At 36.9% G+C, this 27,037-nt stretch overlaps 2 protein-coding genes across 2 annotated transcripts; one reads left to right on the top strand and one right to left on the bottom strand.

Moving 5' to 3' along the window:
* Window positions 1-1,108: 1,108 nt before the first annotated feature.
* On the top strand, window positions 1,109-6,498 carry LOC133304430 (protein FLOWERING LOCUS D). Its single transcript, XM_061504465.1, has 6 exons — window positions 1,109-2,985; window positions 3,533-4,294; window positions 4,401-4,446; window positions 4,552-4,679; window positions 5,602-5,660; window positions 6,165-6,498. Exons 1-5 carry the CDS (start codon window positions 1,248-1,250, stop codon window positions 5,631-5,633), a joined length of 2,706 nt encoding a protein of 901 aa, XP_061360449.1. The 5' UTR covers window positions 1,109-1,247; the 3' UTR covers window positions 5,634-5,660; window positions 6,165-6,498.
* A 343-nt stretch (window positions 6,499-6,841) lies between these two features.
* Window positions 6,842-22,938, bottom strand: LOC133304435 (uncharacterized). Its single transcript, XM_061504475.1, has 7 exons — window positions 22,761-22,938; window positions 20,562-21,194; window positions 19,623-19,711; window positions 16,625-16,724; window positions 13,623-13,877; window positions 8,154-8,314; window positions 6,842-7,359 (listed from the first exon to the last, which is right to left on the bottom strand). The coding sequence occupies exons 1-7, from the start codon at window positions 22,914-22,916 to the stop codon at window positions 7,056-7,058; spliced, it is 1,698 nt and encodes a 565-aa protein (XP_061360459.1). The 5' UTR covers window positions 22,917-22,938; the 3' UTR covers window positions 6,842-7,055.
* Between the last annotated feature and the right edge of the window lie 4,099 nt (window positions 22,939-27,037).

Raw genomic sequence — 27,037 nt, forward strand, 5'->3', positions numbered from 1 at the left:
ATGATTTAAGATAATTCCTATTAAAAAATAAAAAGAGGCAAAAGGGGTACCAGATTGGCCATTGATTTGAGCTTCTTTTCCTTGACAACATCGAAGACAACAACAACTGGGGAACGACAGTTGTGAAGAGATTGATAGAGAGGTTGGTCAAATGGATCTGAGAGAGAGGTTGAGCAACCTTGGTTGCAGAGAAAGACATTGTATTAGAGATTGATAATGGTATCAGAGAGAGATGGGGTTTATTTTGTAATAATAAACACACACCGACAAAAGTAAAGCGGGGACCCCACGTTCCTACTACTTTTTCACAATCAACCAAACATCAACCCAGTAAACTAACTCAAATATTTCAGGTAAAATTTTGGTCAACCAAACATAATTTTATAACTTATCTGCAAAAAAATATTTCAGCCCACATTTCCGCAAAATAAGTTCCCCAGTTAAAAAAAAATTTCTCCCGTACCAAACGCCTCCTAAGAAAAATAGCGTACCGCAAAATTAAAAGAGAAAATTTTGGAGAAGGATATTATAACAACCAATTAGTGTTACTATCAATCAATTTTACCGTTAGATCGATCATGTTGATCCAACCGTTATTATATTTATTTTCGTCTTTGTATGGTTATGATTCCTCATATTTAATATTTTATATTTATTTTTATCTTTGTATGGTTATGATTTCTCATATTTAATGCTTTCACATTAAATATAGGAAATCATACAAAAATAAAAATAAATGTAACCGTTGAATAAATATGATCGATCTAATTGTGAAATTGATTAATAATAAGTAGTAACACTAATTAATTGTTACAATATCCTACCCCTAAAATTTTACACATAAATACAGATTATAAAGGGTAAAACTACGAGAATAAATTTTATTCTCAATATTACGAGGAGGGATATTCTCACTACCCAAATTTTTTACTACTAACTTACTACCTATCTAATCTCCATTAGAATTTCTCTCTCTTCAAACACTAATCAATATCAATGGTGATGTAGTGAGAATCTTTGGTAGTTAGAATATCCTCACTCCAATATTATATTTTCTTCTCAGATCCGAAAATGATAACATCCAAAAATTTCCCTTGGCGAGCTTGCAGTGAAGGCCTGAAGGGTGTTGGTTGTGGCCGTATGTATGGTGGATGACGAACTCATTGAACTCGCTACATGCTGGATTATGGTCACAGACTTAAATAACCATTAACCTTCAAATCAAATCACCATAATTTCACAGTGTGATGGATCCATCATCCCAATTTTCTGTCTTTCCTTCTTCCCAACAAAACCCTAATCCCAATAATGTTTCATTGGACCCCAATTCCGGTTCAATCCAAAACCCTAACCCTAGCTTGAATCACTACCTCTCTCTCTCTTTCACCGTTCCCAAGAAGAGGAGGCGTGGCAGGTCCCAACGCAATCCGGCGGCGTCGTTTCGTGTTCCTCTCATTCTCAATGCTTCTTTCAATGCTAACAATAACAACAACAACAACAACGATATTGCCTCTTACACCACTTCTTCTTCTTCTTCGTCTTTTACCAGAAACCCATTATCATCGTTACCTGACACCTCTGATGAGATTATTGTGATAAACAAAGAAGCCAAAACTGAAGCTTTGATTGCTCTCACTGCTGGTTTTCCTGCGGATTCACTCACAGATGAAGAAATCGAAGCTGGGGTTCTTACCGTTATTGGAGGGATTGAACAGGTGAATTACACTCTCATTAGGAACCACATTATTGCTAAATGGCGTGAGAATGTGTCCAATTGGATCACTAAGAACATGTTCATTGATTATATACCTCAACATTACCACACCCTTTTGGACTCTGCATATAATTACCTTGTCTCACATGGATATATCAATTTTGGTGTTGCTCCCCAAATTAAGGAAAAAATCCCAGCTGAACCGGGTAAAACGAGTGTGATTGTTATCGGAGCAGGCCTTGCCGGGTTGGCGGCTGCGCGGCAGCTATTGCGATTCGGGTTTAAAGTGACGATTTTGGAAGGGAGGAAACGAGCTGGGGGTAGGGTTTATACCAAGAAAATGGAGGTAGGGAATAGGGTATGTGCAGCTGCGGATTTAGGTGGGAGTGTTTTGACAGGTACACTTGGGAATCCTCTTGGGATTGTGGCGCGGCAATTAGGTGATATGCTTCATAAGGTGAGAGATAGGTGTCCACTTTATAGTCTGGATGGAAAGCCAGTTGACCCTGAAATGGATGTGAAGGTGGAATCTGCTTTTAATAGGTTACTAGACAAGGCAAGCAGGCTTAGGCAATTAATGGGGGAGGTCTCTGTAGACGTGTCCCTTGGTGCAGCATTGGAAACATTCAGGCAAGTGTGTAGAGGAGATTCAGTGAATGATGAGGAGATGAACTTGTTCAATTGGCATCTTGCGAATTTGGAGTATGCTAATGCGGGTTTGCTATCGAATCTTTCACTTGCTTTTTGGGACCAAGATGATCCATATGATATGGGAGGAGATCATTGCTTTTTGCCTGGAGGAAATGGAAAGCTGGTTCAGGCTTTGGCTGAGAACGTGACTATTTTATATGAGAAGACTGTGCATACGGTTAGGTACAGTAGTGATGGAGTGCAGGTTATTGCAGGAAGTCAGGTATTTGAAGGTGATATGGCACTGTGCACTGTTCCACTAGGTGTATTGAAGAAAGGGTCTATGAAATTTATACCGGAGTTGCCTCAAAGAAAACTTGATGGAATAAAAAGATTGGGTTTTGGTCTACTGAATAAGGTTGCTATGCTCTTTCCTCATGTTTTCTGGGAGATGGATCTTGACACATTTGGGCATCTTTCTAACGATCCAAGTCGTCGTGGGGAGTTTTTTCTGTTTTACAGTTATGCAACAGTTGCTGGTGGTCCCCTGTTGATTGCTTTAGTAGCAGGGGAAGCTGCACATAAGTTTGAGAGCATGCCCCCTACAGATGCAGTCACACGGGTTCTTCAAATTCTCAAGGGTAATCTTTATATGGAAGCTACTTCATTGATATTTTCTTTCCCGTTATAAATTAGCTAATAAAAGATAGAATGTACACCAACAAATAAATAAAATATATTAAGTAGTTTGCATGTTTTCCTCAATTCCATGTCATGTGTCTTGGGCTATAAGTTTTATTCAGAATATACGTAAATTAAGTTGTATCTTTTTTCTTCCATGCTTATCATTCTTCATGAACTTACGAACAAATACTGTTGGTGGCTTTTTGGCATTAGAAATATTGGTTTTCTATTAAGTTGCAATGCTGTATTTATTTTATATGAAACAGCTAAATTTAAGTGGTGGTTGTTTAATACTACTGAGATAGTACATTATTAATATTCTGTCATATATTTCTTTATGTTATCTTTTCAACAATAATATTTCCAAATTGTTCTTTAAAAAGATTCTGAACAAGTATTTGTTGCTGAACTTCAGTCTAATCAAACTGGTCATAAATAGCTTAATATTGATTACTATTTTATTTAGGAAATATTTATGAAGCAAAATGCTAAATCTGTGTGCAGGTATTTATGAACCAAAAGGAATCAACGTTCCTGAACCTATCCAAACTGTCTGTACTAGATGGGGTAGTGATCCCTTCTGCTTTGGTTCTTACTCTAATGTTGCAGTTGGAGCTTCAGGTGATGATTATGATATTTTAGCAGAAAGTGTGGGAGATGGTAGACTTTTCTTTGCTGGGGAGGCAACCACCAGGCGCTATCCTGCAACTATGCATGGGGCTTTTCTAAGTGGTCTAAGAGAAGCTTCAAATATGGCCCACTATGCTAATATTCGATCACTGAGGATGAAGGTTGATAGGACCCCTTCAAATGCTCATTCTTGTGCTTCCCTTCTTGCAGATTTATTTAGAGAACCTGATATAGAATTTGGGAGCTTTTCTGTCATTTTTGCTCGGAAGAATGCAGACCCCAAGTCACCAGCAATCTTGAGGGTAACATTTAGTGAGCCTAGAAAGAAGTGTCATGAAGTTGCAAAACAAGACCAACAACAATACTCAAACAAATTACTTTTTCAGCAGCTCCAGTCACATTTTAATCAGCAGCAGCAGCTTCATGTCTACACTTTACTATCAAGACAACAGGTTCTTGACCTAAGAGAGGTGAGAGGCGGTGATGAAATGAGATTGAATTACCTTTGTGAAAAACTAGGAGTGAAGCTGGTGGGAAGAAAAGGATTGGGGCTGAGTGCTGATTCTGTCATTGCTTCTATTAAAGCTGAGAGGGGCAATCGGAAACCTGTTTCAACCTCTATGGCTCTTAAACCAGGTGGGTGGTATACATGAACTTTTCTCGTTTCTTTGCTTCTCTTTCTCCTTTTTTTATGCACAGTTTCTAAAGCAATTTGAATAATGTTTTGCATAATTTATAAAAGGGGTGTCAAAGTTGAAAGCGGGCATTACGAAGCGAAAGTTAATAAGGTTTGAGCTGAAATTCTTGATTTTTATAAGTTAAATTATCTCGACTCTCAAATATCATTATTGTATTTATATAAAATTGTAACTTAATTATATTGGTTAACTCAGAAAGGCAAAAGTGGTGAAAAAAAACATTGGGTCCATACTTCATGCTAGCACGAATGTGGGGGCTGCCACCAAAGCATCAGAAGAGACTCGGGTAATAGATGAAGTGCTTCCTGAAGTGCCTGTTTCAGGTAATTGCTTTATAAAGAAAAAATATTATCATGCTCAGTGTCCCCTCTCAAAGTGTACATTCTCTGGAGCTGGATTAATTGTGTATAATATGTTTTTAAGTTCTTGTATTTTTGTATAGGTAACTAGGTAGTCATAGTTGCCTTTGTTATTAAAGGCTATTTTTTGTAAAGATAAATTAATACATTGTTGACTTTTAGGAATTGGATTTTTAGTTTGGCATGTTTTAGATGAGAGATGGATGCTGTTTTGCAAAAGATTTTGTCTGTAGTTTATTTTGTATATTTGTTGATTTTGTATATAACTAAATATATGATCAAAACTTTAACCTTAACGTTAATTTAGTTCAGAATTTTTATTTTATTGTTGTCTTTAAATTTATTTATTTTTCTTAACTTATGTTCTCATTAAATATTTTGAGATTTGCCAGGGTAAAGGCCTTATGACATCAAGCAGAATACATGTTGTTCCCCTTCTCTTATTTCCTCTGCTGGTTTGCTATATCATTAAAAGATTAGGCTAAATTAAGGAGGTTAGGTGGGGAGAGCACCCTTGCCGCTCTCATCCTCCTCCCACTGTGAGGAGTTAGTGGTAGGTTGCTTAAACGTGAGAAGTGTAACAAGTTCCATTCTCTAAAGGTTACCCTAATTTATTGCATTCTTGACACTTAATTTATCCTTTTTTCTTTTGTTAGCTGATTTGGAGGGTAACCTATCCTCCCCCACGTTGCACCTACCTTTTTCACACAATTACATTTATTTTTCTAATCACATGAATAAGCGTATCATAAGCTTCTTTACCAAAATTTAATAGAATGCTGTTGTATAGCTTAAACTTTTCAGTGTGCTTGTGTTAATCTTTTATTGTAGTTTGTTTTTTTTGTTTATTCAGTTTGTCTGTTATACTGACGGAATATATTTCTAGGGAGCAATCAAAATGACTTGTCAAATCCATAAATGGATGGCCTTCCCTTCACCTAGGAGGTGAGACATACCTACAACTCTGAAATCTGAATCTTCATAGTTTTTCTAGGATCAAATATTTCTTGTATTACATGCTATACGAAGTGAAGCCAGCAGTCCAGCACTCTGCTACTCAATGGAAATTTCAGGCATATGATTTTACTTTCTAATGGACTAACTTTTCATATTAAATTGCACAAAGGCTTAAGATGCCTTTCACCTTGTTCTCCCCGAGTGCTTTTGTCGTATCCTCTAATGTCATTCTTTGTATCCTTACTAGGATATCTACAAATTTTTATTGGAATCATAATTTTCTAATGAATTTAGAGACTTGTTTTCTAATTTTTCTCTATTTAATAATTAAATTACTAAACAGTGAAATATCCTAAATTAGGAAAATTTAATAATAATTTATTTAGAGGTTTTTTGGGATGTTACAATATCTCTTTAACATTATTTTAGTGAATTGTAATTTGTAAGAAATATATTTTGACATTGTCATGAATATGTTTTGTGATTGAATAGATCATCATAATGCAAATAAATCCAAGATCTCGATGACAATGTCAGAGGAAGTTGGCCCTTGAATGAAGCACAGGCACTTTGCTGCCTCAAAGCATCATCCAACTATTCGAGGCAATATCTCCTGCAATCATCGCAAGTCATGAATATGTTTTGTGATTGAATAGATCATCATATGCTTGCCATCCAAGTGAAGAACTTGCGAATGGGCTAACTTATAGCATTGTGATAGGTCTCATTATGCTCATATGTCCTGCAAATTGAGACTGGCCATCGTCCTTTTTAGGTTCAGTGCTACGTTTTTAGCCAGCAAACGGGTAAAAGAATATACAGTTTGTACAGGATTGTTTTAGAAAAAATATATTTTATAAAAAAAATATATTGTTTTAATTATCTATCCCATTCCATTGATTTTGACATTTTTAAAATTCCTGGTTATTTCGTACATTTAAGGGTTGACGGAGTAGTTTCCATGCAAAGAATTTTTTGGTACAAAGTTCTGGAATTCCTAGCATTCACTACACAAGGCATTTATGAAATTTGAGGCAGGCCAGCTCCTTACGCTTCTTCAAACCGAATAATGTAACCTTTAAAATGTGGTTATTTAAAGTGAATGTGGAGATAAAATTGTTTAAACGGTAAGTTTGTACAATAAACTCACGTTTGAATGAAAAGGGGAAAAAGTGCAAACAAAAAATTAAAAATTAGAACTTCCCCTTCCGGACAAAGGAAAGGGGAAAGAAAATATCAATATAAAACTTCAAAAAATTTCACTACTTTTTTTTTTTTTTAAATATTATTGTTGCTCACTCGAGCACAGGAACATATGGTCTCTATAAGAGACATAATATTGCAAAAAATTTCAGAATGGGGATGACTAAGCACCTTCAATATTCAATCTTCCAACATGTTCGATGTATGGTGCAGATCTTGCAGGGTCTGAGCAACTTCCTGCCCACATTGTTCAAGTATTGCAATTAGCGGTCCAGCAAGTTCTGCATCTCTTTTTGTTAAGAAAGAGTGCAATACCCCATTGACACTATGGCGAGCCATCTTTGTCAAAATATGCACATAAGTGTCCATAGAGGGTACAAAACTAGGTAGGACTACTACATCATACGTTCCTATATCCGTAGTAAAGATATCCTCCAAATCAATCATGGAAACCCCTGCTTTTGATCTGCTGTTTGAATCCCCACTGTATTACAAAACCGCACATAAGCTTCTATTAAAAGTTCAATAAAAAAAGATAAGTAAATTGGAAGTGTTTCCAATCAACTTTCCCTGAGACCTATCAAGTCTAATAAACCAGTGATGCAAAAAAAGAATAGTACTATAGGGCATCTTCTGACACTGATATCATTATATAAATGAGTTTGTTTCAGAAACATTCATTTAAGATTTGTATTGTCAACATCATCTTGAATGTCATTCATTCCTTTTTCTTTTGCGCTACAACAAAATCATTCACTATTAAGATTTGTATTTCGTCAAACCTTTATATTTTAACATAAAATCCCTTCATATACATCCATGCAACAAGAATCTTATAAGAACCAAAGATTCTTACTGAATGCATGGACCATTGTTAACTAAATAATAAGAAAGCCATTTCTTCCTTCTCAAAATAAAAATAATAGTCAGTACTAGTGCACAAATTCGACCATTGCTTGACTTTCTTTATAGGAACAAACATTATGGTGATTTGTGGATTTGAAAAGTATAAGATAGATACTAACATGAGTACTGCAGGAAGTTCCTAAAAAATAAAACAAACCAAGTGAAGCTTGATATAAAAAGAGATTCTTTAAAGCCGTAATAACAGATGATGGCCCGAATTAGGCCCTGAGCAACACATTTCCATTTTCAGTATACTTTTGTTAAGGTAGGTTAGATTTCCTTTATGTTATTACAATGTTCTCTTACGTTATAGTACATATCATAATACAAAAACTTAAACCAAAATATGTAAAAAGGTATTCGATGATTTACCTATCATGAACACTTGCTGCATCAGAATCAAGTAAAATGGAAGAAACCTTGGATTTGAGAGTCCTGACCAATGTATGGCACTTGATGTCTTTCCTTAAAATATATAGCAGATTTGAATTACGAGTATGTCTGGTCCAGAATTGATCTACGGCTTCGATGCTCTGCAAGAATTAATAAAAATCATAAGAGCTTTTAAAACTTGTGCATCTAAAAAAATGCATTACAACAGTTAAATGTAAAAGAATACGTTGTGTATTGATCTGTGTCAGGGAGTTACAATATATAGAGACCCTAATGGGCTTAAGTGTAAGGCCCAAACCTAATCCTAATACAGTCAGAATACAGTCAGACTATTTACGGATAAGACAGAATCCAATCATATCTAATCATATCTAATATTCTAGCACTCCCCCTCAAGCTGGTGCGTATATATTATGAGCACCAAGCTTGTTACAAATGTATTCAACCCGATGACCTCTAAGAGCTTTAGTGAAAACATCCGCTAGTTGATCAGAGGAGTTGACGAAAGCAGTCTTGATTTCTCCTGACTGAATCTTTTCTCGAATGAAGTGACAATCAATCTCTATATGTTTGGTCCTCTCATGAAAGACAGGATTAGAGGATATATGTAGCGCAGCTTGATTATCACAGATGAGTGTCATGGGTTGTTTCTGTTCACAAAGATGAAGCTCCTGAATCAACTGCTTTAACCAGACTAACTCACAGGTAGCATTTGCCATTGCACGATACTCAGCTTTTGCACTAGATCGAGCAACAACAGGTTGTTTCTTGCTCTTCCACGAAATTAAGTTTCCTCCAAAGAAGACACAATAGCCAGAAGTAGAGCGCCTGTCCGAGGGTGATCCTGCCCAATCAGCATCTGAATAACCACAAATTTCTGTATTTCCCTGATCTGAATACAACAAACCTTTTCCTGGTGCTCCTTTGATGTATCGGAGGATCCTCACAGCAGCATCCCAATGTGAATCACAAGGGGAATCAAGAAACTGACTAGCCGTACTAACAGCGAAAGAAATATCTGGCCTAGTCACAGTAAGATAGTTGAGCTTCCCAATTAGCCTCCGATAACGTCCAGGATCAGATAACGGCTCCCCCTGTCCGGGTAATAACTTGACATTAGGATCCATAGGTGTATCAACTGGTTTACTCCCCAACATACCAGTTTCTTCTAGGATATCCAAGGCATATTTCCTTTGACAGATAGAAATGCCCTGTCTGGATTGCGCCACCTCAATTCCCAAGAAGTAACGCAGCTTCCCAAGGTCCTTTGTTTGAAATGTACTAAACAAATGCTGTTTTAACTGACGAATTCCGTCTTGATCACTTCCGGTGAGAATGATGTCGTCAACATAGACTAACAAATAGATACACTTATCAGGAGATGTAATCCTATAAAACACAGAATGGTCAACTTTACTGCGGATTAAGCCAAACGCCTGAACAACAGAACTGAAGCGACTGAACCATGCTCGAGGAGACTGGTTGAGACCATATAAGGATTTCCGAAGACGACACACCTTTCCAGACTCCCCCTGAGCAACAAAACCAGGTGGTTGCTCCATGTAAACTTCTTCTTGTAAATCACCATGAAGAAAGGCATTTTTGATGTCAAGTTGAAGGAGTGGTCAGTGACGAACAGCAGCAAGGGCAAGAAAGAGGCGGACTGACGCCATCTTAGCGACCGGAGAAAATGTATCGCTATAATCAAGGCCAAAGATTTGAGTAAAACCCTTAGCAACTAAACGTGCCTTGAGACGATCAATATGGCCATCAGGTCCAACTTTCACAGTAAAAACCCAGCGACAACCAACTATAGACTTCTCTGGAGGAGCAGAAACAAGGTCCCAAGTGCCATTGGAATGAAGTGCAGTCATCTCATCAAGCATTGCTTGGCGCCACCCTGGATGAGAAAGTGCTTCACCTGTGGTCTTAAGAATAGAAATAGAAGAAAGACTAGAAACAAAGGTGAAATGAGGTGAAGAAAGACGGTCATAACTCAAAAAGGTATAAAGAGGATAAGGGTTACGAGTAGTACGTGTACCTTTTCTTTGAGCAATGGGAAGAGTCTCTGATGAAGGATCCGGAGGGGAAGAAGCAACAGCAGTGGGCGATGAGTCAGCAAGAGTCGAGTCGACAGGAGGCACAGTTTTGCGACGCTGATAGGTGAGAAGTGGACGGTCCTCAGGTATAGAAGCAATAGGTTGCTCATCTGGAATAGAAGCACCTGCAGCTGGCAAAGACAAGTCAAGAAAATGGACAGGAAGTACATGATCAACCTGTGACATCTGAGATGGGATAGAATTAAAGAGTTGTTGATCAAGAAAAGTGACATCAGCGGAAACTAAGTAACGCTTAAGGTCGGGAGAATAACAACGATAACCCTTTTGAAGACGAGAATAACCAAGAAAGATACACTGAAAGGCTTTGGATGTTAACTTATCCTTACCAGGAGTGAGATCATGAACAAAACAAGTACAACCAAAGACATGTGGAGTTAGAGGATAAAGAGGAACATCTGGAAGCAATAGATTATGAGGAATGTCATTGTGGAGCACAGATGAAGGCATGCGATTGATGAGAAAACAAGAGATGAGTACAGCATCTGCCCAGAAGTGAAGGGGAACCTGCATATGAATAAGAAGGGTACGGGCAGTTTCAATGAGATGTCTGTTTTTACGTTCAGCCACCCCATTTTGTTGTGGAGTGTGAGGACAAGTAGTTTGATGTAAAGTACCTTGTGTGGCCAAGAAATTAGAAAAATCAATAGAAACATATTCATTAGCATTATCACTACGTAGAATACGAATAGAAACACCAAATTGAGTATGGATCTCAGTAGAAAACTTTTTATAAATGGAAAATAACTCAGAACGATTTTTCATTAAATAGGTCCAAGTGCAATGGGAAAAATCATCAATAAAGGTAACGAAATACCGAAAACCTAAGACAGACAAGGTACGACTTGGACCCCAGATATCTGAATGAACAAGAGAGAAAGGGGCATCAGCTCGTTTATTGACTCGACTGGCAAAAAAGGAGCGTGTATGCTTCCCTTGTTGACATGACACACAATCTAAAGACTGAAGACCGGACAAAAGAGGAACCATTTTCTTCAACTTTGAAAGACTTGGATGACCAAGGCGACTGTGGATAAGTTGTGGAGATTCGGTGAGAGAGCATGCTACTGAAGGACGAGGCACATCCAGATAATAAAGCCCCCGTGACTCACGACCCACTCCAATCATTTTCCCCGTACCCGGATCCTGCACAGAAACAGAATGGTTAGAGAAAGTAATGGTGCAAGTGAGGGAGTGGATCAACTTACTAATAGAAATTAAGTTATAAGGGATGCCAGGAATGTAATAGACAGATGTCAGGGCCAAGGTAGAGGTCGGACGAGCTTGTCCAATCCCACGAACTGGGGCTTTGGTTCCATCCGCAAGGGTAAAAGACGGTAAATGATCAGAATAAGTAAGAGATGTAAAGAGTTCCTTATTACCACAGAGATGATCGGTAGCACCGGAGTCAAATATTCAAGTGCCAAGTGATGTAGAATGAGAAACACAAGCAAAGGGATTACCAGTATAAGGCTGAGACTGAGGAGAAGCCTTCCTGAGAGGGGTTTGAAGTGCAGCATAGTCCGAACCTGAACCAAATGATGCATTGTCTGACTGAGCTATATTTGCAACAATAGAAGGAGAGTTAACCTCCGAGAGATCAGGAGATGCTGCTGCCATTTAAAGATAAAATATAAAAGTCGTAAACGAAGGCAAACGATATCCAATCAAAAAGAACCACGCGTCTAAGGTCAGACCCACAGAGAAACAATCACAGATCCAGAAAGGGGAGGAGAAGGCGAGCTTCTCTGTCCAAGACCGGCCGGAAAAAGCCGCCGGAATAGTGCTCACGCGCCGGCAGAAGGTGGCGTGTGAAGCCCACGCGCAATGAAGACAGGTGGCGCGTGACGGCGCGTGGGAGATGCGTTGCTGACCGGACCACCACAGACCTGGTCGCCGGGAAGAAAGGGTCCTGATCGCGTGAAGTTTGGTCGGAAAAGTCGCCGGAAAAAGTCTCCGGTTGCCTGAACAGTGATTCTGACGGCGGGCGGTGGTTCCGGTGGCCGTCGGAGGTGCTGACGCGTTTGGAAAAATTACTCAGAGGCTGTTTACAGCCCTAGAAGGTTTGCCGGAAGGACGCACGGCAAGAAAGAGGACTCCTAAGCAGTGGGCTTAGGTTTTTAAAGCAAAAAAAAAAAGGTTTCTGAGCGGAAGCGAAGGTTCCTAAAACGAAAGAGCTCTGATACCATGTTAAATGTAAAAGAATACGTTGTGTATTGATCTGTGTCAGGGAGTTACAATATATAGAGACCCTAATGGGCTTAAGTGTAAGGCCCAAACCTAATCCTAATACAGTCAGAATACAGTCAGACTATTTACGGATAAGACAGAATCCAATCATATCTAATCATATCTAATATTCTAACAACAACATAAAAGCATTTTCAAGAGTTGTATTCACCAAAAATAATATCAACTAAACAATGGGATGCTTGCTTGTGAATGAAAAGTTAGGGGTCACAACCCATGAAGTGTGGAAGCAAAATGCTCAAACCAAGCACGAGGGCATGTTTAGGACCAATAATTGCCTTCTGCAACTTACAAACAATACTCTTGCTTGAAACCTCAAATCTAAGGGGCGAACGATATACGCCTCTCCTTCGAGAAGCTATTACAGTAAAACTTTTCTCCTATTGCAGCACTACAGTACTGCACCTCATAGAATAATATTGTTACACCTTGCAGTTAGGTAGCTAAGCCTACCTGGCTTTCTGTGTAACAACTCGGAATAGCTACAAAAAGTTCAGTTAGTTTAGTTGAAGCTTGCTCTGCAAGTTATGGGCGTGCATGACAACGTTCCCAAAACAATTTTTTCTTTTCTTAACTTCTAGTCTGTGAAACAAAAATGGTTAGATGTTGTGTTTGATAAAATTGGTTTTTTTCCTATTCTAGAGTGTAAAGAACAAATTCAACCCAAAACTTTAAAGTGTTGGGTGAGGACCTTTTTAATGGCTTATATTATTCTCTAGCACACTGGCTCATGCAAGAGCCATTTGGGCTTGAAGCGTGGATATTGCACAGGCCCAAGTTTTTATTTACCTTGTGCTTATTTAATTCCACTAGAAAGTGGGGAGATATGAGGATCGAACTCATGACCTTGTGATCACTGAAGCTTTGATACCATGTAAAAAACCAATTCAACCCAAAACCAAGGTGTTAGGTGAAAGCCTTTTTAATGGTTTATATTATTCTCTAACATAGAGAATGAACTGGTAGCCCAACAACAAAAATTGAAAAAAAAAAAAATCCAAAAAAAAAGATCCCCAAGTGCTAATTCGAATACATAAATTATATAAAACGGAATTTATGCCTAGCATACCAATAAACTTACCTCAACAAGTTTATCTTCTTCTGATGTACACACTTGAACTGACTGGACAATGCATGAGCTTAGGCTGGTAATTGACTTATTGAGAGAGAGTCTACAAATTGATCCTGGCAGAAGATACTGAACCATTGGTATAGATGCATGATTGAAGCAATCATTGAAAACCACAAGACGAGGGTTGCCAGAAATGAAACTCTTGATCAATTTTATTGTATCAGTGTGACCAGCACTGCAAATAGTATTCAGCCCATCAATAACCTATTATATGCCAAAACAGTAATTAGTCAAATGATGATAAATAGATAAATTACAACAAAGAGAAGTTTGAAACCAAGTCATATACAATACAGGTAGTACTTTATTTATAGAAACCCATATGCCAGCACATACAGTAATTTTCATATTAAAAGATGTTTATAATTTTCACTCAATTCCCAAATATAAGAATTTGGCAAAAATAATAACAAATTATGCACAAATGCTAATCTTAAATCAACAAGACAAATGTTAATCTTAAATCAACAAGAGAAATTACATGGCAAAAGCGAACACAACTCAGTACAAATTTATCACCTAAATATAGCAATGTATTTAAGGATAAAGTTTGCAATCTCCTTAACCCTCACCTTTTATTTCTAATACTTTAATTGCTTCATTGATATCTTGTATGCGCTAGAATAGGTTATATTATGGATTGTTTGAGTATATTAATAAGCTTTTCATATATCAAAGCTTGTATGAAATGGAAACAAACAAGAGGGAATTTACAAAAATTTATCATACTCAATTCGTTCCCCCCTCTTTGAGCATAGAAGCCACATTCCTTATACTCCAGACATCTTGGAAGAAACAAGCAAGCGAGCGCGGAGACCCATTGATACACCTATGGATTCCAAAATCAAACTTCTACTCGGACAAGGTAAGAAGTTGTTGATCCTAGTTGTTATTGAAGGCTAGTCACGAAATCAAATTATCTCACATTAACTAGACCATACATTTGCTGTGAGCGTGTTAATTTCTTGATTCTGTGTGACTCTCACTGAGATGTTGTTGCAAGAATACTTCACCGAGATGTTGTTGCTAGAGTACTTTGATACATCAAAGGAACACCGGGTAGAGGTTTACTATAAGAAAATAAAGGGAATACGAAGATTTGTGGTTATACAAATATTGTATAGGAAGGCTCTTCCTAAATTCTTTATAAGGAAAGTAACTACTCAAATTAGTGTATACATTGTAAACCGCTGTACATAAATAATTAAGCAATAATATTAAGTATTCTATAGATTTCAACTTGGTATCAAAGCTCACAATATAAGAGACTCAACTTCTGTAAAACCCTGTGTGCCTTTGATACAAACCTTAGAGGAGCCTAACCTCAAAAGCTAACTTATAATGTAGGAGAGCCCAAAGTCTATATATACCTCACGCCAAAACATTATGTTTTCGATATGGGACTCCAAGTCCCATACCTTGCAATTGGATCGTAACATCCCACCATGATCGCAACCCCGACGCCCATAGGGCTAGCTTGGCACTAGTTTTTTCTAGGCTTGGGCGAACACTGCAATGCAAATGCCACCAGCCACGTCGCTTGATTGCAATTGGGAGACAAATGGATCTCTAATACCAATTGATACGAACTTTGGTAGAGCCTCACCCCAAAAGCTAACTTGTAAAGTAGGAGAGCCCAAAGTCCATATAAACCCCGTACCAAAACCTTATGTTTCCGAAGTGGGACTTCAAGTTTCATACCTTGCAATTGGATCGTAACAACCTTCATTACAATTGACCCTTAAATTGTGGCCCATTTTTTTTTACCTATTGTTTGAGCCTTCATCGCGCTAGTATCATCCATTGTCACAGCTTCACCGGCCAATTTCACCCCCACCCCCCAAGCCACACTCGTCATTCCCAAAGCATCCAACCACTAGCAATCTTGCCACACACTTTTATGAGTTCCCCCTTCTTCACTCACCAACGTGCCGCAACCCAAATTGCCCAAATTGCACGGGGTGTAAAACCCTCTAAATCCTAAATATATTTTTGGGATTAAACTAATTAGCTTACTAATTTATTTTATTATCACAAGGTTCTTACATGATTTTTTCAATATTTTACAAAGTACCGAAGACTTGAGTGCTAAGAAAATAAAAATTTAGTACCATTTAAATATAGTTTAAGCTCAAAAATATAGTAAGGAAATATTAAAAATTAATACAAAAAATTTTGGGACTAGGACTAGTTCCCTAAAACACAAGACAAGGATATATATATATATATATATATAGAGAGAGAGAGAGAGAGAGAAAACAGTTGAACTCGGATGCTTGCATGGCAGCTAATAAGACCCTGGCTGATGGGACCCATAGGAACCAGGTACTTCATTATAGAAATAGGAATAAACCCCAATTATATATATATATATATATATATATATATCTGAATCACTTAAAAAGCGAAAGATAGAACACTGCTAAACTTGCAAACCTCCCTGTCCAAAGGCCCTTGAACTCACTCAATGGCTAGACGATCCTCTCCCATACCTTTCCCTCCCTTTAATCTTAAATTCCAACTGTTTCCCCTTCCTTCCCACCCTTCGTTGTTACAACCCAAATCCTCCTATGCCCTTTACTCATAATTCCCATGTGGTCTAGCATAGACATTCCTAACACAGAACAACAATCAGAGACAAGTAAGATGAAAGCATTAGAAGGTGAACAACTACCAAATGCATCATAATAATACGACAAAAGTACGAGAAGGGACAAAATTGAAAATTAGAACATATAAACCATTCGGAATGTGCTTGCAAGTTCCCCTATGTGATAAGTTGAATAGATAGAAGAATACTGAGTGGAACTAAATCATGAAAGTTTGTATTCTCATATTTCAACCTCGTGGTTGCTTGCTGTCAAAAATTATTTAAAAGATAATAACAATGACTAAGTATAAGATGATAATTAAAGGAAGAAGATATATCGGACATTGGAAAGAAAAGCTACCAGCACAGAGACACCAGAAATATCAACGGCCTTCATGGAAACAAGCTCCAAAAGCCTCTCAGGAGTAGAAACAAGAAACTCAGGCTCACAACTTTTCAGACTGTTGAAGACAAAACAAATGTTGAATAAGAAGCTGATTACCATAAAGTGAAAGATGTGAGAAAACAATAAAAAAGATACGAGATTTCTTGTACATGCTCAAAATATTCATGCAAACAAGGATCTTGTCCTGTCAATCCTTGAAATTGCCTACTTATTCCCGAAATAGGGACATGTTTCTTCTTGCATTGTCATTTGCAAATTAAAGGTTCTCTCAAAGGTAAAAAGACATTCATTTGAACTGCAGTCATTACTATAAAAAAATATCAAAATCTTGATTTGCAGGCTTAAAATCCACAAAGGAACTCCCTTTCAGTATATTTTTTTTGTAATGGGGTTTTCTTATTCTAAGATTAGTAGCCAGTTATTTTACATTGGCCAGACTTCATACACAAGATATTTCAAGAGTAATATGAGTAATTGAGAAATTAATGATAGGGTCTGTTTGATTGTGTTCTGTGTTTTCATCTTCTTACTCCTAATGAGATGTACTTTCTCCATAAACCCAACTGGAAATTTATGATTCCCCAGTCACATTGTTTGTGATGTCATAGTCCCACATCTTTTACTATTCCTACATTCATCATATAATTGTAATTATTATAAATATTTTGTTTCCATTGATTAGCCATTATTTTAGGCAAGTAATTATTTAGTTACCTAGAATTAGCTCTTTATTAGGAAAGCAATTATGCTCGGAAGTCTATATATTGCAAACCTATGTACATGATTATTCAAGCAACAATATACACATTGCCTCATATTTCAACATGGTATCATAGCTCCTGATTTGGGAGACTCTGCTTCTGCTAAACTCTAAGTCTGTCTTCATTGTAGCCATTGGCCTTCAGTGCGCTTGAAAGCCACTAGTCACTGTCCCATTGCCAGCTCCCTATGTACATGATTATTCAAGCAACAATATACACATGGCCTCATATTTCAACTTGGCATCGTAGCTCCCAATTTGGGAGACTCTTCTTCTGCTAAACCCTAAGTCTGCCTTCATTGTAGTCATTTCTTTCACCTTTTTGCGGCCTTTTATCAGGGTCTTCAGTGCTCTTGAAGGCCACCGGTCACTATCCCGTTGCCGGCTTTTTCGCATTGTGCAATGGATGTTGTTATTTGGTGTCTATAGTTGGAAGAAAATCTAGAACTTTTGAAATGAGTCATTTACTACCTTGGCATCTTCCAAGGGAAGATAATAGTTTTGGCTTCCTCATGGTATGTCCAAAGGGGTTTCTTCTCACATATATAAAGAGAGATTGGCAAGTGTTGCTTAGTTCATTTGTCTTTTTGTTGTTGTTTGGGTTCGGAGTGTTTTGGCTTCTTTTAGCCGGATATCTTATCATCCATAGTGCATTTGTCTTTCTTCTCACATTTATTGGCCGACCCCCTGAAAATGCTATACTGCTATAGCAAGTAGGGGTATAGCACAACAGCAAAGTCCTGTGCATAAACCCTCTAATATAGATAAACTACACATATAAATGCTCAAAAATAAAGACATTTATTTTTAACAAATAATCGTAACACAATGTGTTTTAACAACTTTTACATTTTAAACGTACAATGTCATGCCATTGCTAGTATTACAAAAAAAGAAAAAGAAAATAAAATCAACACAACTCAATAAAAAGTACAAACATGATTTGCCTAATATCTTAACCAAAAAGAAAAAAGAAATTGCAATACTTGTGGAATGCATCTTTAGCCTCTCCCTTCATCCCTTTCCATTCGGAACACTTCCCCAACAAACACAGCGCCTCCGAGTTAATATTCTCCCATCCCACCGCCTCCACCAAGTCTTCCACCACCTAATCAACTCGTTGCCACATATTCAAGGCCATCTTCAGCTCTGCCCTGTTGACCAGCGCTCTCCGCAGCAGAGGGTGACTTCGCAGATGGCAAGTTTATGTGTGGAATCAAGGGACCTTAGAGTGGCGACCCATAAGGTGGAGGGCTCTAGCTAAAGGGATATGAGCAGAGGAGTCCTAGGCGAGATGGAGAGGACTTGGTCTTCTACAATTAAAGTGCTCCAGCATCGCAACGTGATTTCAACTGCTATAGCAAATCGTAATATCGCATAGCAGAAATCGCGGTGACCCTCTGTTACGCTCGATGGAGCACTATAGCGCGTTATTGATAACTATGTTATCATCAACTGAAGTACTCTCCTACTTTGTTTCTTTAATATATTTTCATCTTCTATCAAAGAAAGCAAGCACACACTCATACAAATTAAAACAACTTACATGCACTGAATCTGCCCTCACGTATAAATTTGCACATGCACATGCACATGGGAAAGATTCAAGATAAAAATGTCAACAATTTATCTGTAAGAAATGTGACAAACATGTTCTTCTTGTTAGGGCTTAGATTGTTCTTGTTTCATTTAGCAGGATATCTTATCGTCAACTGATATACTCCCTCCCCTACATTGTTTCTTTAATTTAATTTCCTCTTCTAACAAAGAAAGCAAATGTACTAAAAAAAAAAAAAAAAAAGCAAGCACACATACATATTAAAATTACTTATACCTGCACTGCATCAGCTCTCACGTATAAATTTGCACATGCCATAAGAAAGAATCAAGGTAAAGATGTCTACAATTTATGTGTAAGAAATGAGACAAGGATGTCTCACACCAATCCTCGGTCCATACCATTCGATAGGCTAAAAATCAACCAGAAAAGACTCCAGATATCTTACCAAATAAAGCTTAATAAATGAGCATCAGAAAAGAATTACTTGCCAATAAACTTGGATAATAGAACAGCAGCATGCATTATCAAACAAAACAATCAGTAGAAAAAGTTCCCTAAGCTCTGAGCATATCATACCATTGTGGTCACACACATCATGCAATGAAAAACAAAGATAAAGTTTCAACAATTACCCTTCAATCTGATGATCTAAGGAAGCACCTGGATGGATACTCACTGTATGTATTCCTAGAGATTTTAAAGGCTTGCAAACTGTTCGAACCTGTGCATCAATTTCAGATTTTTAGAATCCAAGTTTCAACAAACAAGTCAAGAGTTTGTAATGGTCCACAGCAACAAGCAAAATTAGTGAAATTTGCATCCCTTTTATTAATCCTTATATCAATATTGCCTTTTATTAAATAGCATAACAAAAAGTCATATCATGAACTGTGGCTTAGTGGCATTTGCAAAAACCAATTCAACCCAAAAACTTAAGCTGTTAAGTGAAGGCCTATCGATGGTTTATATACTTCTCTAACACACCCCCTCACACGAGAGCCCACTGGGTTTGAAGGGTGGACAATGTACAGGCTCACCTACCTATGCTAAGAAATACCACAAGAGAAAGTGGGGGGGCGGTAAGGATCAAACCCGGAACACGAGGCTCTGATACCATATAAAGAACCGATTCAACTCAAAACCTTAAAGTGTTGGGTAAGGGCCTTTTTAATGGTTTATATTACTATTCTCTAACAGCATTCATACTAAATCACTAAATGAATAAGTACATAAATCTTCTCCATTATAGGGTGTTTAAATGTTTATAGGAGAATGAAATGCGACGCCACCCAATATATATTCTTGAATTTGACAGAAGCAAATTTGTAATCCCTGAAAATAAAGTCAAGCTTCAAATAATACAAAAAATAAATAAAAAATAACATCAAATTTAAAGACAATGATGGTAGGGTCCCATGGCTCAACTTCCTTTTGAGAATAAAAGGAGAGGAGGAGGAGGGAGGACATGTTGGTGGGTGCATGCGTCAGTATAGTGGTTTTTATCTAAGAAAAAAAAAAAGGAAAAAGAATCAGCAATGAAATTGAAAGCATGTAGAAGAAATTTATCTAACCTGGACAGCTTTTTCTTGGGAAGGTACAAGGAACAAAAGAAAGGGACTGACAAAGGATAAGCCTTGTTTCTCTTTTCTCACAAAAGTATCAGCTGCACCAGAAACCATCCATGCAATTTGCACAGTAGTAGCAGAAGATCCACTGGTCTCCATCAGATCTTTCCCAGTAGAATAACACTTTGAAAATTCTAATCCCCATGAGTTAAGAAAGAAAGAGTTGCCCTCTCCATCAGTGTAGGCATCACCATGACGCAATGCATTTTCAATTGAACTTAGACACCAATAAACAAACTTAGAAGGGAACTCTGAAATTTCACAATCATTCTGTTGGGCACCACAAAGATCAGGTATCTCAGTCCCCTTAATATTTTTCCTTTCTGAGTTAATAATACATTTCTGACCCAGATTATTGGTGGCTGTGACATACTCATTTTCCCTTTGTAAATGATTCAATTTCTGTGAAACATTCCCACCAACTGTTCCTTTCCTTTCAGGTGCACTCTTCCCATTAAGAGGAATCATCTCATCTTTTGGAGAAATTTTTTTCTTTTTAGGAACTATTGTTTTGAATTCTTTTTTTCCATATTGATCATTGAATGGATCATCTGGAGTAGGTAGACTAAAGCACATCCCCTGTAATATCATAAAAAAAAGTCAATTTACAATTCAACTATAGAAGAAATCAAAATGAATACAATTCTACAAACACTTATAACAATAATAGCACCAATGCATTCTTAACATCTTCGTTAGAGATGAATTTCTGAATTCCTTGAGGAAATCCTCAGCGTGACTAATTATATGTATACACACGATTTACAATCCCTAATATAAAGAAACTAGGAAATTGGGAAAATGATAGGAACCCAAAAACCCCTAACCCTAAAGTGTATTCTAGGAAGGGGTGTAGGGGTTACATTCCCACCCAAAGCATTAGGAATGTGACTCCACTTGGAGGGAAAAGCAGGTGCAATTGCTGAAAGGGAGGGAATCGGTTAAATAGGAGAGAGGAGAAGGAATAGGTATGGAAGAAGTTAGTAATAGAAGAGAGCTGAGAGAGACTGGCCTGTCAAATGCCAAATATCCCTTTTTATTTCCAGTTTTTCTTGTAATTTGCTATCTCATTGTAATGCTTAGTTCCACTACTGTTATAGATTAAAGTAGTAGATTTAATACAAACTCCCCAAATTTCCATCTCAATTATCATTACTGTTGTCTGGGTTCTTATCAAGTGGTATCGCAGCTCACGATCCGAGAGCTATGATATCCAAAATTAGAGATGATTCTAGAATCTACAGGCGAAGAAGCCTATTGGTGGCTGATCACCGTGGAGCAATATTTCAAAGCGGAAGAAACATGCGAAACCAAGAAGATTTTAGAAGCTGCAAAGTGAAGGAGTTGTTTCTGCCCAAACGCAACATGTTGGGGGACTTCTATAAGGTGGTGCTCAAGCGTTTTCAACTGGAGTTTGACCTAGATTTATACCTCCAAATTTCATCGAGGATTGATACCAAATTCAGAAAACCAAGTTCTTGACGTGCCTCATCAATGGTTAATAACCAACCCGGAAATCCCTCTCAACGACCTCAAGAGGAATCCAGGGTATCATTCTAGGCTCACATTCGGAAGAATCCAAGAGTTCAGTCCTTTCAAAATGAAGTAAGCTTGGGACGGTGCTTCTGATGATTCTCCTCTTAGTATAAAAGCGTTGTTGTTGACAAATACGGTTCAATGCTACTTATTGGGAAGCATTGCAAAGGGATTGCAATCCTTCGTACACTATAATTCTGTCATTTTCCGGAAAGGACAGAACCAATGCCATGGAATGCAATTCTATATAACAATTCAGTTTAGTTCAGAAAATGCCGTGAAACCAAACCACCCAAAGTGAAAGAAAAAAAAAAAGTTAAAAAAAATTAAAAAAAAAATAAGAAAAAAACGAACCAATGGCTTCAGAATAAATTAAAAAAAAAAAAAAAAAAAAACTGTAAGATCGTGAAAGAAAAATAGCATCCCCCGAACATAAATGATCAAAGAATAATGCAAAAGTAAAGCATAAGTGATGACATAAGAACAGCCAGAGTATGGAACTTAATTAGCCAAATCAAAAATTAAATAAAAAGAAACGCGTTTTATTCTATCAAGATAGTGTTCATTGCCAATAGAATAAAAGAAGAAATGAAAGAAAAAAAGAGGTACCTGGCACATGCGGCGTTTTCCGGCCTTGCGGCGCTTCTTGGCGGCGATAAGTGCGGCTACCTTTGCAGAGACAGAGGAAGAGTCATTCTTGCTTCTAAGCTTTTTGCAAATAGCTTTGTTCTTCTTCCTTCTCACAGCGTCGTCACCCTTCGCCATTGCTACCAGTACGGTAACCGTATTTAGCCAACACTGAGTGAAGTAGGAGGCTACCTATGTTTATTTGCTTCTTATACCAATAGGTTTACCTTGCGCTTCAACTGGGGATTTTTTATTTTTTTACTTTTTTCCTCTTTTTCTGAAAACAAAAATAAAAATAAAAAAGAAGCAAAACTATTATTCTCTTCAAGAATAAAGCAACGTCCTGTTGTGTTTTTCCAAGGAGGTCCAGCTTAATTTAATCTTTTATTAATGAATTTTTCTTTGAATAATTATGAGAAAAAATATTTTAAGATTGGGGAAATATGAGTTGTCCCATGAGTTGGGGATTATTTTTTCTTATTATATAATAATGGCTCTTTGACCAATGGAGGGCTATTAAATTTTTAATGTACCAATTTGGTATTTGATACATGATATTTACCAATAGGAGTCGCTTAGTGTCGTGCCCCCCCCCCCCCGACACTTGCACGATTGTGTCAAGTGGCACAATCTCGTTAATCTCGTTACCGTAAAACTTCGGAAGGCCGTAACTTTTGACTCAGCTGTCTAAATTAGATATTTTTTATTTTATTTTACATAACTTTTTGAGATCTACGCAATGACACCTCATTTTTTTCTCCAACTTTTTTTTTTCTTTTTGTTTTCTTCACAAAAACAAATTTTGAAATTAATTATTGTCTCGCACAGGTGCTGCTGCAACTATAACAGATAGAACTATTGTTGCAAAATTGAATTTGAATCTAAATGTTCTTGTGATTGTGGAACTATTGTTGCAAATTTGAACTTTATTTATGGAAGATAAAATATGTCAAATAAAATGTCATTGCGTAGATCTCGAAAATTTATATGAAATAAAAAAAAAATCTAATTTGGATACCGAGTCAAAAGTTACGGCATTCCGAAGTTTTACGATAACGGTACTAACGAAATTGTGTCACTTGGCACAATCGTGTGAGTGTCGCGGGGGTGGGGGGCAAAACTCAATGTCGCTGGGGTCCCCACAACACTAAACGACCCCTATTGGTAGATATCGGGAATCAAATATCAAATATAATAATAGTATTGAGATTCTAACATATAATCTCGTACAAATTATCTAAACCACTCGTCATTAGATAAATTTTAGTAACTTTGACTTAGGGATTAATTTGACACCTCTTTATTGAATAATCTTGTGTAATAGATTACATATTGGTTATATCGACTGGGGGATTAATCTCATCCTTCCTCCGATAGCGAAACTCAATGCACCCTCTGTTCTAATGAGGGGTAGGGTCGTATTCCGAGAACAAAGTGACCGGAGGAGGTTGAATTGGGATACCTCCAAATTATACCCAAAAAAAAAAAAAAAACACAAGCATAATAACATAAACACAAGTATTGAAATCATAAACCAACTTTTTATTACTGTATGGCTCCTTAGGCTTTGTTTGGGAGTTGGTTTTTGGAGGGGAAGGAAGGGAAGGGGAGGGCTTTATTCAATGTTATTAGAACCGGACCGGTCATTGACCCGGTCTAGGTACCGGGTCACTGGGTCAATGGTTCAACCGGTGGGTCACTAGTTGAACCGTATGAACCGGATATATATATATAAATTTATATTTTATACTTAATTATATATTAAATGGTGCCATCTACACAATAACCTGATGTAGTTTAGTGGTATTTGCTATGTTGTTTATCCTTAATGCAAGGGGTTCGATTCGAACCCCATTACATGCAGTTTTTGAAATAATTCTCTTAACTTAAAAGTTATATGATAAATATATTAAATGGTATAAATTATTCAACAAGTGATGGTGGCGTAGTGGTAGGAAACGGCTCTCTTTACTCCAAGGTAGTGTGTTCGAATCTCACTTGCTGCAAAAAAAGATTTTGTAACTAATTTTGAAAAACCGGTTTGAAGGGCAAACCGGTACCGGTTTACCGGTCGGACCGCGGTTTATGACCGGGTCAATTACTTAAGCGGTCAAATGTTATAACCGGACCGGTTTCCGGGTCAACCGGTTTTAATAACACTGGTTTTATTAATACATTCCCTTGTTTGTGAGTTTAAAAAAATGGAGGAAGGGAATTGGGGATTTTTGCAAAATTCTCCAAAACCCTTCTCACCCTTAAAATTAAAGTTCTCCCAATTTGGGGGTTTTCAGGGAGAAAATATTAAACATTACTTATCTATCCTTAGCATTAAAATGTAAAAACTACATAAATATGTATCATTTTTAAATGTGACATTATTAGAAAAGTCTCAAATATTGACAGAATTTATCGATGAAAAATATTTCGTCGAAAATAGTGACTAAATTTTTTACAATAAACACATTACGTCAAAAATAGAGACGAAACAATATTTGGCCATAATCACTGACATAAATTTTTTCGCAAAAAAAAAAACAGTTAAAATTCTTGATAGAATCTAAATTCTGTTGAAACTTTCAACAGAAACATTTCCGTCCAAATTTTTTGACAGAAAACAATTCCATAAAAAAAATTGTCCAAAATATTTTAGTCAAATTTTTTTACAGAAAACATTTCCATAAAAATTTTCAACGGAACACATTTCCAGTGAAAATTCTCAACGAAAAATATTTTTGTAAAAAATTCTGATAGAAAATTTTTTTTGTCAAAATTCTTTACAGAATCTAAATTCTGTCAAAGTATTTGACAAAAAAATATATTCGTCAAAATTTTCGACGAAGAATATTTCCCTCTAAATTGTTAATGAAACACAATTCCATTGAAAACTTTTCGTAAAAAGTTTTGACGGAAAACATTTCTATAAAAAATTTGACGAAAAAATTATTCCATCAAAATTCTTTAAAGAATCTAAATTCTGTCAAAAGTTTCAGAGAAACATTTTCCTCAAAAATTTTTAAAAATATATTTTCGTTGAAATTTTCATTGAGACACATTTTCATCGAAGATTTTGGACGGAAAATTTTTCGTCAAAATTTTTGAAGGAATTGTTTTTTCCATCAAAACTTTTGAAGGAATTTTTTTTGAAAATATTTAACAAAACATTTTTGTCAAACTTTTGACGAAAACTAAATTCTGAGGAGAAATTTGACTGAAAATTTATTTTTGTAAAATATTTGATCGGATAAAAATTCTATCGCCTTCGATGAAAAGTATTCCGACGAAAAAATATTTTTTTGACAGAATTTTTGTCGTTTTCAATGTAGAATTTTCGTTGAAAATATGAGCTATTTTAGTAGTGTAAAAATACATAAATAATTTTGTTTAGCAATTTGAAATTTAATTTTATTTGTAAAATATAATAATTATATTAATTTAAAAAAAAGGTAAAATTGTAAATTTCTCATTGACCTTCCAATTTCTCCCTTACTATTTTTTTAACTCCCAAACAAGGAAAGAGAATACCCTCCAAATTTCCTTCCCTTCCTTCCCCTCCCTCCCCCTTTGATCCCCTTCCTTCCCTTCCCCTCCAAACTCCCAAACAAAGCCTTAAGCGTTATAAATCGATATTATTCCCTTTATTTTCTGACCCTTACACATAAAAGGTTTTAGAGATGCGATAAGAGATATGCATATTGGAGAAGTAGTGCACTTTGTATTTGGTCGGACCAATACAACATGGGTTGACCAATATGTATCAGGCCTAATCACACACGGTTGATGTGAGAAGACTTTGGGTTGAGTTATCTGTTTACTGGGCTGTTGATAGTTGTTGATAATACGATGGGTATGATTCTCCTTTGGCACAATGATCCTGACTGGGAGGTACCTGCAATGACACTCTGATGCTCAAGTCATTATCAAAGTCAGGCTTATATGATATTCTTACTGAATTAGATTTTTCTACCTGGGTTTGTATCCTTTGTTTATATAGTGAGTCTGATGCCGCCTTCGACAGGCGGTGTGCCTTCTGATTGGCTGTTCATGGGCTACAAGTTCAGATGGTGCCTTTATGGCCTTATCTCTATTATGTCAAGCTATCTGGGTAGAGTGGTGGCAAGATGGAGTTGTCCTTCATGTATTGGTTTTGAGGTGTGATGGCTTCTTATGCGTGCTTTATTAACCTATTCCTTAACGTTGAAGTCATATTTAAGGCGGTTTGGGCGCGATAAAGCCATCGCGCCTCCAATCTGCGCGATATG

This window comes from Gastrolobium bilobum, unplaced genomic scaffold (genome assembly GCF_033153095.1).
Source record: "Gastrolobium bilobum isolate Gb01-03AN ecotype WA unplaced genomic scaffold, APGP_CSIRO_Gbil_v1 utg14467, whole genome shotgun sequence".
Lineage (NCBI taxonomy): Eukaryota > Viridiplantae > Streptophyta > Magnoliopsida > Fabales > Fabaceae > Gastrolobium > Gastrolobium bilobum.